Source organism: Struthio camelus, chromosome 30 (assembly GCF_040807025.1).
Source record: "Struthio camelus isolate bStrCam1 chromosome 30, bStrCam1.hap1, whole genome shotgun sequence".
NCBI lineage: Eukaryota > Metazoa > Chordata > Aves > Struthioniformes > Struthionidae > Struthio > Struthio camelus.
The window spans coordinates 565,925-576,896 of NC_090971.1; the positions used below are offsets into that span (position 1 = coordinate 565,925).

General features: G+C 66.6%; 1 protein-coding gene across 1 annotated transcript; it reads left to right on the plus strand.

The window, feature by feature from the left end:
* Nucleotides 1-3,311: 3,311 nt before the first annotated feature.
* CASQ1 (calsequestrin 1) lies at nucleotides 3,312-10,445 on the plus strand. Its single transcript, XM_068922106.1, has 11 exons — nucleotides 3,312-3,892; nucleotides 5,253-5,337; nucleotides 5,802-5,902; nucleotides 6,227-6,338; nucleotides 7,230-7,303; nucleotides 7,438-7,568; nucleotides 8,925-8,970; nucleotides 9,275-9,329; nucleotides 9,413-9,513; nucleotides 9,679-9,753; nucleotides 10,199-10,445. The coding sequence occupies exons 1-11, from the start codon at nucleotides 3,647-3,649 to the stop codon at nucleotides 10,346-10,348; spliced, it is 1,176 nt and encodes a 391-aa protein (XP_068778207.1). The 5' UTR covers nucleotides 3,312-3,646; the 3' UTR covers nucleotides 10,349-10,445.
* Nucleotides 10,446-10,972: the final 527 nt, after the last annotated feature.

The following is a 10,972-nucleotide window of genomic DNA, read 5'->3' on the forward strand; positions in this document are numbered from 1 at the left end:
GCCATGCCCACCCTCTTCTCTGTGCCCGGGGGGCACATGCCAGTGGCTGGGGGGGAGGGGACAAAGGGGTGGAGGGATTTGGGGACACAAAGGATGGGGGGACATGGGACAGGGTTTGGAAAGGTTTGGGGAGCCTGACAATGTCCCCCGTGTTCCCCAGGTCCCCCATGCCTTGATGCCCCCCAGGTCCTCCATGTGCTCCAGGTCCCTCTTGTCCCCATGTTCCCCATGCTCCCCGCGTCCCTTGTGCCTTGATGCCCCCCAGGTCCCCATGTCCCTCATGTCCCCTATGTCACCATGCCCCCCCATGCCCCCAGGTCCCCCATTCCCTTGTGCCCCCCAGCGAGTGGCGCCCTGCGGTGGCTGCCCCCGTGGGGCTGAGCCCAGGAGCTGGGAGGGGCAGCACCAACCCCCCCCCCCGGCATTTCTCACCACCCAAAATACCGGCAGCTGCTGGGTATAAATAACCCGGCTGCCTTGCGGCTGCCCGCGAGCATGGGCACCTGTCCGGCTCCAGCACCCCGGGGACCCCGGGGACCCACCACCCCCGAGCCAGGGTGCCCCCACTGCTGGCGGGTGTGCATGCAACACCTGTGTGTGTGTGTGTGTGTGTGTGTGTGTGTGTGTGTGTGTGTGTGTGTGTGTGTGCGCACATGCGTTTCCATAGCTGTGTGTGCACAAGCAGGTGCGCACTTGTGCTGCTGTGCCTGGCTGTGCGCACAAGTGCCCTTGTGTGTGCACACGTGTATGTGCATCCGTGTGCATCAGTGTGTACTCGTGCAGGGATGCACATGAGTGTGTGTGTGCACACACTCCCGTGTGCACCTGTGCACGAGGGCCCCACAGCTCTGTGCGTGTGTGTGTGTGTGTGTGTGTGTGCACACAACACGTGTGTGCTCACGTCTAGAGGCACGCGTGTGCACCTACCCAGATGCATGTGCGCACCTGTCGGTTTGTATGCACACGAGAGTCCAGCTGTGTGCACGCTTGCATGTGTGAGTGTGTGTGTGTGTGTGTGTGTGTGTGTGTGCATGTGTGCGCGCGCCTATCCATGTGCCCTGGCACCCTGGAGCCCCCCCGGTACCGCAGCCCGTGATGCAGAAGTGGGGGCCTGCAAGCACCCCGAGCTGAGGGTCTGGCACGTCCCTCACCCGCCCGGACGCCTGGGTCCTCGTCCTGCGGGCTGGGAGCCGTTGTGCCCCGCTGGGGTTCGGGGTGCCCCCGGCAGAGGCACGGGTGCTGCTGAGTCGGCAGCGTGGGTGGGGGCGCCGGGTCCGGCCCCGCTCAGGTTTCGCCCGGAGGGTTTCAGTGTCCGCCGAGGTTTAAAAATAAGGAGGCTCCGACTCAGGGTCATTCGAAACCGGGGCTGGCGCCGTGGGGGGGGGGGGGGGGGGGGGGCGGCCAGCACAGCCCAGCACGGCTTGGTCTGGCGTGGCGTGGGCCAGCGTGGCACAGCCTGGTGTGTCCAGCGCGGCGGCATGGCCAGCCCCCGGTACGGGGCACGAGGCCCCACTGCCCCCCGGAGCTGCTGCACCAGGCATGGGGCACAGGGCTTGCGGCCAGCCCCATGGCACCTGCTGGACATGAGGGTCCTGGCACCCTGCAGCACCCGCTCCTGGGGTCCCAGACTTCCCATGTCCCTGGGCACGGGGGTCCTGGCTGCCCCACAGCACCTGTGGGGTGGGGGGGTGCAGGAACCCCACTTCCCCAGACATGGGGGTCCTGGGCTCCCATATTCCCCTCCACAGGGGTCCTGGGCACCTCATCTGCCCAGACACAGGGGCTCTGGGCACCCATAGTGCACAGAGGTATGGGGCACCGCACAGCCCACCCATGGTGGCCCCAAGCACCCCACCTGCCCAAGCATGAGGGTGCTGGACACCCCCAGCCCTTGCCCAGAGGGTCCTGGGCACCCTACCTCCCACATGGAGGGGGGGGGTCCCAGGCACCCTGCAGCCCCCACATGGGGGACCCAGGTAGCCCACATCCCTTAGCACAGGGCCCTGGGCACCTGCAGTCCTCACATGGGGGTCCCCAGCACCCACCTCCTTGGCCATGGGGGCCCTGGGCACCTGCAGCCCTTGGACGGGGGGTGCTGAGTCCCTCTTCCCCCTCCAGCCACTTTGTGCTCCCCCCATGCCCCTTGCACCATTGGTGTCCAGAGAGTCCAAGGCAGGTGGCCATGGGGGTTCCCCAATGCCCGAGTTGGTGCCTGCTGAGGGGGCGGACAGGCCCCAGTCCTGGGGGTGAGGGATGGGGGTCTGGGCTCCCCACCTGGGGAGGGGTCCATTTTTCCGCTGACCCAGTGGTCATCAGGTCCAGTGGTTACCCGATATGAAGGGGACAGAGGTGACAAAATATCGTCATCCCCCCACCACCTTTCCTGATAGAGCCAGGCAGCTGGCGGCCATGGGGCTGGGGGCTGCTGGACCCCCAGCTGCAGTGCTCCGAGAGGGGGCACCTGCCAGGCCTGGCCCTGGCTCCTATGGGTCCCTGGGGACGCTGGGGTTTAGGGGCTCTGGGCTGCACCTGGCTGGAGGGGGCAGTTTGGGGCAAGGGGGCAAAGCCAGATTGGGGAGAGGGCTGCCAAGGGCCTTGCCAGGATGCTGGACCCCCATCCCCATGCTCTCAGGGCCAGCCCTGGTGCATCCCCATCCCCATCCAGGGACCCTGTGGGACCCCAAGGCTGGGGTGGGGACCAGCCGCCTGGGTGTCCTCCAAACCCAGCGGGGACCACGGGGACCCCAAGGCTGGGATGGGGACCAGCCACCTGGGTGTCCTCCAAACCCAGCGGGGACCACGGGGACCCCAAGGCTGGGATGGGGACCAGCCGCCTGGGTGTCCTCCAAACCCAGCGGGGACCATGGGGACCCCAAGGCTGGGATAGGGACCAGCCACTGGGGAGTGCCCATATCCCAGCGGGGACCAGCCGCCCGGGGGAGCCCCGTGTGCTGGGGGCAGGGCTCAGGGACGGCGGGGAGCCCCCAGTCCCTGCTCTGTCCCCTGCGGGCCCCGGGCCGGTGACCCCAGGCTTGACTCCTTATTTTTAGCCTCCCTCCTTCCCCCCCGGCACCTTCTCTCCGGCTCCTTTTTCCTTTCTTAATATGGTGCTGGAGCCCGGCCGGTGAGGATGGAGGGAAGGAAACAGGCGGAAAAGGAGGGCTGCGGCCCCCCCACGGCAGCTGGGGTCCCGGGGGCACCCTACAGGGTGCCGGGGGTCAGGGGTGGGGACCGGGTGCCAGGCTGTCCCCGTGTCCCCCGTGTGGGGGCGGCGGGTCTGCGCCCCCGGGGTACGGGCTGCGTCCGCCTGTCCCCTGCGCGGGGTGTCCGTCCGCCCGGGCCGGAAGGGGCCGTGTCTGTCCGTCCCCCCCGGGGCTGAGCGGCTGCTCCCCCCGCAGGGGGCCGTGTCTGTCCGTCCCCCAGACCGGTCTGCTCATCCCGGCCAGGCTGGGTCGGTCTGTCTGTCTGTCTGCCCCTCCCGGAGCAGGAGGGCACCGTCTGCCTGTCTGTCTGTCCGCCCTCGGGGCTGTGTCCGTGTGTCCCCGGGGACGTCGCCCGAAGCCGGGGCTGTGCTCCCGTCCCGTCCACCCTTGAGTCCGTGCCCCCGCGCCCGTCCATCCGTCCGTCCGTCCGTCCCGCACGGGCCATGCGGGGCTGGGGGTGGCCGCTGGCCCTGCTGGCGCTGGTGGCCTGGGTCCTGGGGCCAGCGGGGGCCGAGGAGGGCCTGGACTTCCCCACCTACGACGGCGTCGACCGGGTGCTGGCCGTCACCAGCAAGAACTACAAGGCGATGCTGAAGCGGTTCCCGGTGCTGGCCCTGCTCTACCACGAGCCCGTCGGGAGCGACCGGGCCGCCCAGCGGCACTTCGAGATGGAGGAGCTCATCCTGGAGGTACGGGCGCCGGGGCACCCGTGGGGACGGGGACACCCTGGGGACAGGCACCCGCCCTGGGGCACCGGGGGACAGCAGGCGACTGGCAGCTCCTGGGGCACCGGGGCACCAGCATGGCCCTGGGGACACTGGTGGGAACTGGGGGAGACTGGTGGGACAGGCACCAGCACTGGGGCCCAGGCACAGCACTGGGGACACTGGGAAGAGCTGGGTGACCAGGGGACAGCAGCAGGGGGGACCCAGTGGGGACCAGGTGACCAGGGGCCACCAGCCCAGCACCAGGAGGACCAAGGGACACCGGTGGGACGGGCACCAGCACCAGCACAGCACTAGGGGCACCGGGGGGGCAGGTCACCAGCACCGGGGACACAGTGGGGACCGGCATGACACTGGCGGCACCAGTGGGGACGCTGTTGGGACAGGCACCTGCACCGGGGTCAGGATCTTGGCACCGGGGGGCACCGGGGGGATGAAGACACTGGGGACCACTGGCACCCAGGGGGGACCGGGACACCAGGGTCACAGGCATGGGGGTCCCAGGGGGGACCTGGGGGCACTGGGCATACGGGCACTGGCACTGGGTGGACTGGGAGATGCTGGCATCAGGGGACTATCACCGGGGGGACCAGGGGCACCCAGGGGACTTGCACGGGGGGAGGGCCTGGGGGCACTAGCCCAAATGGGGGGAGGGACCTGCCTGGGTGGGGGGGTGACCAGCGCTGGAGGGTCCGGGGGAAGGCAGGGACTGGCTGGTTTGGGGCAAAGCAGAGCGTTGCTGGGAGGGGACACAGGGCTGGGGGCCACCGGGCCCGGGGGGGGCTCACCCAGGTTGGGGGGCCCACCGATGGGGGTACCGGGATGCCTGTGGGTGCATGGGGGGGGGACCTCAGGGCTGGGGGGTGCCTGTGGCCCGGCCGCGCACCGGCAGCTATATTTGCCCTCTCCATACTTGGGCTGGGGGCAGGCGGGTGCCCCCCCCCCCCAGCACCCAGAATAGTCTCCGGCCGGCCGAGCCCGGCCGGCTGCCAGCGCTGCCGGCCGCTGCGGGGACACGGGCGCCGGGGCTCAGGAGGGGATGGATGGAGGGGTGGGCAGACGGACGGGTGGAGGGATGGAGGGTAGACTGGCAGATGGGGGAGCTGTCTCTAACGACAGACAGACAGATGGACACCCCAGCCAAATGCACACATGCACACGGACGTGCACGGACCCCCCCCCCGCCACTGTTTTCCCCCCGGGTGCGTGCCTGTGCCCAGGTCCCCGTGCAGCCGGGGCCGCAGCACCACCGGTGGCACCGCCGGTGGCATGGCTCGGCCCCCCGATGCCGTGTCCCCAGCCCTGAGGCTACACCCCCCCCCAGCTGGTAGCCCAGGTCCTGGAGGACAAGGGCGTCGGGCTCGGCCTCGTCGACTCTGAGAAGGACGCGGCTGTGGCCAAGAAGCTGGGTGAGGACAATCCCCAAAACTCCCAGCCCCAGAGCGGGGCTTGGGGTGGCCCTGCCACAGGCTGGGAACAGGTCTGGGTGCAGGGACCCCCCCAAACCCCCCCAGCCTGGCACACGTACCTCCCTGCATCCCCCCAAACCTGGCACCGGGACCTCCCAGTATCCCCCAGTTTGGCCCAGGTACCTCCTGCATCCCCCCAAGCCTGGCACCAGGACCTCCCAGTATCCCCCAGTTTGGCACAAGGACCTTCTTCTCCCCCCAAGCCTGGCACAGGGACCCCCCCCCTGCATCCCTCCCAGCCTGGCACCGAGACCTCCCAGTATCCCCAGCCTGGCACAGAGGCCCCCCACCATGCCCCCCAAGCCAGGCCCAGGGCCCCCCTGGTTCCCCCCAGCCCAGCCACCAGCCCCTCTCCGAGCTGGCAGCCCCCCATCCGGGTGCCCGCTGACGCCGTGGCTGCACAGGCCTGACGGAGGAGGACAGCATCTACGTGTTCAAGGAGGACGAGGTGATCGAGTACGACGGGGAGCTGGCAGCAGACACCCTGGTGGAGTTCCTGCTGGACGTGAGTGCTCCTGCCCAGACCGAGGGGACCCCGGTAGCCGGGAACCCAACCCCCCCACCAGCTCCACTCCCTGGGACCCCCTTCTCCCAGCCCAGAGATGAGGGGACCCAGGCGTCCTGGATGCCAACCCCTCACCCCACTCCAATGTCTGCACCCCACTGCCCTCCTGCATGCCACGAGAGCGCCCAGGAGTCTGAGCACCCAAACCTCCCGTTCCAACCCCTCCCTTCTTGTGGCTATGGGAAGGACCCAGACATCCTGTCCCCCCACCCTAAATGTCTGACTTTGAGAGACTTTTGGGTTCTGACCCCCCACCCATCCCAGGTGCTAGAGGATCCTGTGGAGTTCATTGAGGGCGACCATGAGCTCCAGGCCTTCGAGAACATCGAGGACGACCCCAAACTCATTGGCTACTTCAAGAACGAGGACTCAGAGCGTACGTAGGGCCAGAGCTGGTCACCCTGTGCATCCCATCTCCCAAGGTGGCCCAGCCCCAGGCCCTCTCTCCATCCATCCAACCACCCCAGACATGGCCATCCTTGCACATATCTCTCCATCATCTCTCCATACATCCTCCCATCCACACATCAACTATGCATTCATCCACATCCATCTGTCCCTTCCCTCCGTCCATCCCTCTCTCCTTCATCCTTCCACAGTGGCCCAGCCACACGCTCTTCCCTGTCCACCATCTATTCATGTGTGCACCTGGGCATCTACATGTCCAGGCATATGTCTGTCTTTCCTCTCTCACACACATCATTCACATGTCATCCCTTCACTCATCTACTTTCATGTCTGCTTGTCCCTCTCATCCTCCTACCCACATGTCCTTTCATTTACTACCCACATGTCCTTTCATTTACTCGCCCTTCCACCCTTGTGCTTACTCACCTGCTCATCCTTCCATCCAACTATCCACTTACCCATCCATCCATCCATCCATCCATCCACTTATCCATCCATCCATCCATCCACTTACCCATCCATCCATCCATCCATTCATCCATCCACTTATCCATCCATCCATCTCCCCATCCATCTCCCTAGCTCTCTACCAGCACATTATGCCATCCAACCTCCCCATAACCGGGTCAGGGACTGGCTGCAGGCCCTCTAGTCTGGAACAGGATGTGGGGACAGCAGTGAAGGGGGCAGGACGGCACTGGGGACTGATCAGGATAACCCTGGACACGTTTGGGACCTCGGGAGGTGGGGGTCTAAACTGGAGCCAGAGCCACCAGGATGGATCTGGGCTGGGGGTGCCTGGTGCTGGTGCTGGTACCTGGCTCCTGATGCCCACTCTGAGCTGGCTCTGCTCCCTCAGACTTCAAGGCCTTCGAGGAGGCAGCAGAGGAGTTCCACCCCTACATCCCCTTCTTCGCCACCTTTGACAGCAAGGTACGAGGGGCCCTGGGGACAGATAACAGGTTTCTGCCCCTCTCATCATTGTGGGGGAGGGTCCCGGCATGGCAGGATCGGCTCTTAGTGCCAGTGCTCATGGGTGGCTCAGGGATCTCTGACCTCTGCCCAAGGTGGCCAAAAAACTGACCCTGAAGCTCAATGAGATCGACTTCTACGAGCCCTTCATGGATGAGCCAGTCACCATCCCTGACAAGCCCAACAGCAAAGAAGAGATCGTGGAGTTTGTGGAAGAGCACAAGAGGTATGGGGACCCTGGGAGAGCTGAAGGGGCCAGCGGGGTAGCTGCTGGGAGGGAGGGGGCTGTGGGGACCTGTTTGCCAAGGGGACCTGTTTGATATGGGGAGATAGTTGCCATGGGGAACTAGTTACCATGGGGATCTGGTTGCTGTGTAAGATAGTTGTCATTGGAGCTGGTTGCCATGGGGAGCTGGTTGCCATGGGGAGGAGGTTAACATGGAAGGTGGTTGCCATGGGGAGGAGGTTGTCATGGGAGGTGGTTGCCATGAGGAAGTGGTTGCTATGGGGAGGAGGTTGTCATGGGAGGTGGTTGCCATGGGAGATGGTTACCATGGGAGATGGTTGCCATGGAGGAGGTTGCCATGGGGACAGGGACTCCTGGGTGAGGGTGGTGGGGCGGGGGTCCAGCGCTGGGGTGGTCGTGGTGGCTGTGAGCCCCTACCCCAGCAGCGCCAGCCCAGCTCCTCTCCTACCAGCCGGTGGCACCAGCAGAGGCCTCCCTGCGTTCCAGCCCCCCCGCCCAGCCCTGCTCCACCCTAGTGGTGCCGCATTTCGGCCGTGGCCACCCAAATCCACGGGCACCGGTCCCCTCCCTCCTTCCCCACGAAATCCCCAGGCCTGTCGGTGGGGACAGTCTCCAGCTGGAGCAGGGGAGGGAGGGGGAAGGGGGTCTCAAGCTGGTGTCTGGGGAGAAATGAGCTTTCAAGGTCTCAGCAAGCAGGATGCATGAGCTGGCATTTGGAGGGGGGTGATCCTGCCTCTAAGGGGGTGTAGAGGGGCTTGCCTGGGACCTTGGGCAGCTGAATCCCCTCCCCAATCCCCCCTCCAGGCATGGGGCCAGCCGGAGCCCCTCGGCGGGGCGGGCAGCGCAGGGGTTAAGGCCCCGGGGATTGTATCTCCGCAGCGATGTTCCCGGCTGCCTCTTCCCTCTAATCCCTGCGGATCAACCTGCCCCCCCCCGTCCATGACCTCAATACCGCAGGGAGATAGGGAGCGCAGGGTGGCGGGACGCGGCCTCCCCCTTCCCCAGACCCCGCAGGGCCGGGGGGCTCGAGTGCCCCCCAGGCAGGGCACAATCCTGCCGGGGCTGGGCTGCCTCGGGCCCCCCGGCATGTGGGGCTGGCCCCCCCGGAGGTGACGGCAGGGCCTGGGGGGTCCCGGCTCAGCCCCGGGTCTGTCGCCCCCGCCCACTTCTCCGAAGCCAGCCCAAATCCAGGTGTCCTCCTGCAATTGTACCCCAGGTTTAAGCAGCAATCCCCCCCCCCACCGTGGGACACATCATCTGGGGGGGGGTAGCGCTGTGCACGGGGGAGATTGGATATGGGGGTGCCCCCTCACCCCCTCACCCCCCTCCTTGTAGGGCGACTCTGCGAAAACTCAAGCCTGAGAGCATGTACCAGACCTGGGTGAGTGTGGGGGGATAGGGGCCGGCAGGGACCCCCGGCGTGACAATGACCGGGGTGGGCATGAAACTGACCGGGGGGTGAAACTGACCAGGACCGCCCACCAGGGACCTGCCTCCCCCCACCCTGGGGGGGCAGGACGCCTGGGTCCCCTGGGTGCCCCAGCCCTCCCCCAGCTGCGGACACATCCTGCCCCCCATCACTGTGGTCCCACAGGGGCCCCCAGGGTGCCCAGACCCCCCTACAGGGAAGGCCGTGGCCCGGCTGCTCCCCAGGGGTGACGCTGGACCGTGTCCCCCCTCCCCAGGAGGACGACATGGACGGGATCCACATCGTGGCCTTCGCCGAGGAGGATGACCCGGGTAAGGGACGGGGGTCGGATGGGGGGGCTGGAAGGGCTGCGGGGGGTCGGTGGGCACCTCTCACCGCTGTCCTCCTGGCCCAGATGGGTTTGAGTTCCTGGAGATCCTCAAGGACGTGGCCCAGGACAACACGGACAACCCTGACCTCAGCATGATCTGGATCGACCCCGAGGACTTTCCGCTGGTACCTGCAGGGCGCGAGGCCGCAGGGCGTCCCGCCGTCCCTGTCCCTCCCCAGGGGTGGCACTGTTCGACAGCCCCCAGGGGCCAGATTTGGCCCCACGGGGTGACCCCACGGTGGGGGGACAGCTCAGGGGTGGCTGACCTATGGCCTCCTCCTCCCCTCCAGCTCATCCCCTACTGGGAGAAGACCTTCAACATCGACCTGTCCCGGCCCCAGATCGGGGTGGTCAACGTCACGGATGTGAGTGTCCCTTCAAGCTGGGCCCCACTGCTGACCCAGCCCTCCCCAAGTGGGTGCTGCTGCCCCCGTGTAGCCCCCAGCCCCCCTAGTCCTGATGGGATCCAGCCCTGGTGGGACTGAGACCCAATGAGTTCATCACACGTGGGCCTCGAAAGCCAGCCCTGTGGGAGCCGCCAATGGCTCTGTCCTCACCCTGTCCCCATCCCAGAAACCCTGCAGTGCTGCCGTCACAGCGTGTCCTGCCCTGTCCCCCCATCCTGTCCCCTCCCATCACGCCAGTCCCACAGCGCTGACCTGTCCCCCTGCCCCATCCCACGTCCATGTCCCCTCCCCTGTCCCACGGCCCCCGTCCCCTCCCCATCCCATAACCTTGTCCCACAGCCAGCACCCTCACCCTGTCCCCTCCCTGTCCCTGGTCCCCGTGTCCCATGGCCGCTGTCCCCAGGCCGACAGTGTGTGGCTGGAGATGGCGGACGAGGACGACCTGCCCAGCACGGCGGAGCTGGAGGAGTGGATCGAGGACGTGCTGGAGGGCGAGATCAACACAGAGGACGACGACGAGGACGATGACGACGATGATGATGACGATGATTAGGCCCCCTCCCGCTCCATCCCCATCCCTGTGCACGGCACAGGGGTCTGGCTGCCAGGCCCCTGCGCCAGTCGAGCCATTAAAGACCCCGAGGAACCAGGCAGCGTCACTATGTGGGGGACGGGGGGGGGGGGACAGGGCTGGAGGGGCCCCTGACCCCAAGCAAGGGCCCCTGCAGGATCTCTGTGCCCAATTCCCTTTCCGCAAGATCCCCCGTGCAAGGTTGCCATGTGAGACCCCCAGTGCAATATCCTCCTTTGCAAGGTCCCTCGTGCAAGATTCCCCCGTGTAAATCCCCCCCATGCAAGATCCCTGTGCAACATCCCCTGAGAGATCCCCCGTACCAGATCCCCCTAGGGGATCCCTGCGCAGGCTCCTGGGCGTGGGGATCTCCCGTGCAAGGTTCCCCTATGCAAAAGCCCCCCACGGGAAATCCCCGTGCGAGAGCCCCCGCTCAAGCTCCCTCACGCACGATCGCTGTGCAAGACCCTCCCCCCATGCAAGACCCCCCCACGGGCTCCCCCCGTGTCAAATCCCCCATGCGTGATCCCCGTGCGTGCTCCCCTATGCAAGATCCCCGTGCGACACCCCCGGGCCCGGGGCGCGGGAGGCGCTGGGGTTTCCCTG

Coding starts and splice junctions, on each gene's coding strand:
- CASQ1 (XM_068922106.1), top strand. CDS start 3,647: ATGCGGGGCTGGGGGTGGCCGCTGGCCCTGCTGGCGCTGGTGGCCTGG. Junction 8,971..9,274: donor AGAGCATGTACCAGACCTGG/GTGAGTGTGGGG, acceptor CCCCCTCCCCAG/GAGGACGACATGGACGGGAT. Junction 9,754..10,198: donor GGGTGGTCAACGTCACGGAT/GTGAGTGTCCCT, acceptor CGCTGTCCCCAG/GCCGACAGTGTGTGGCTGGA.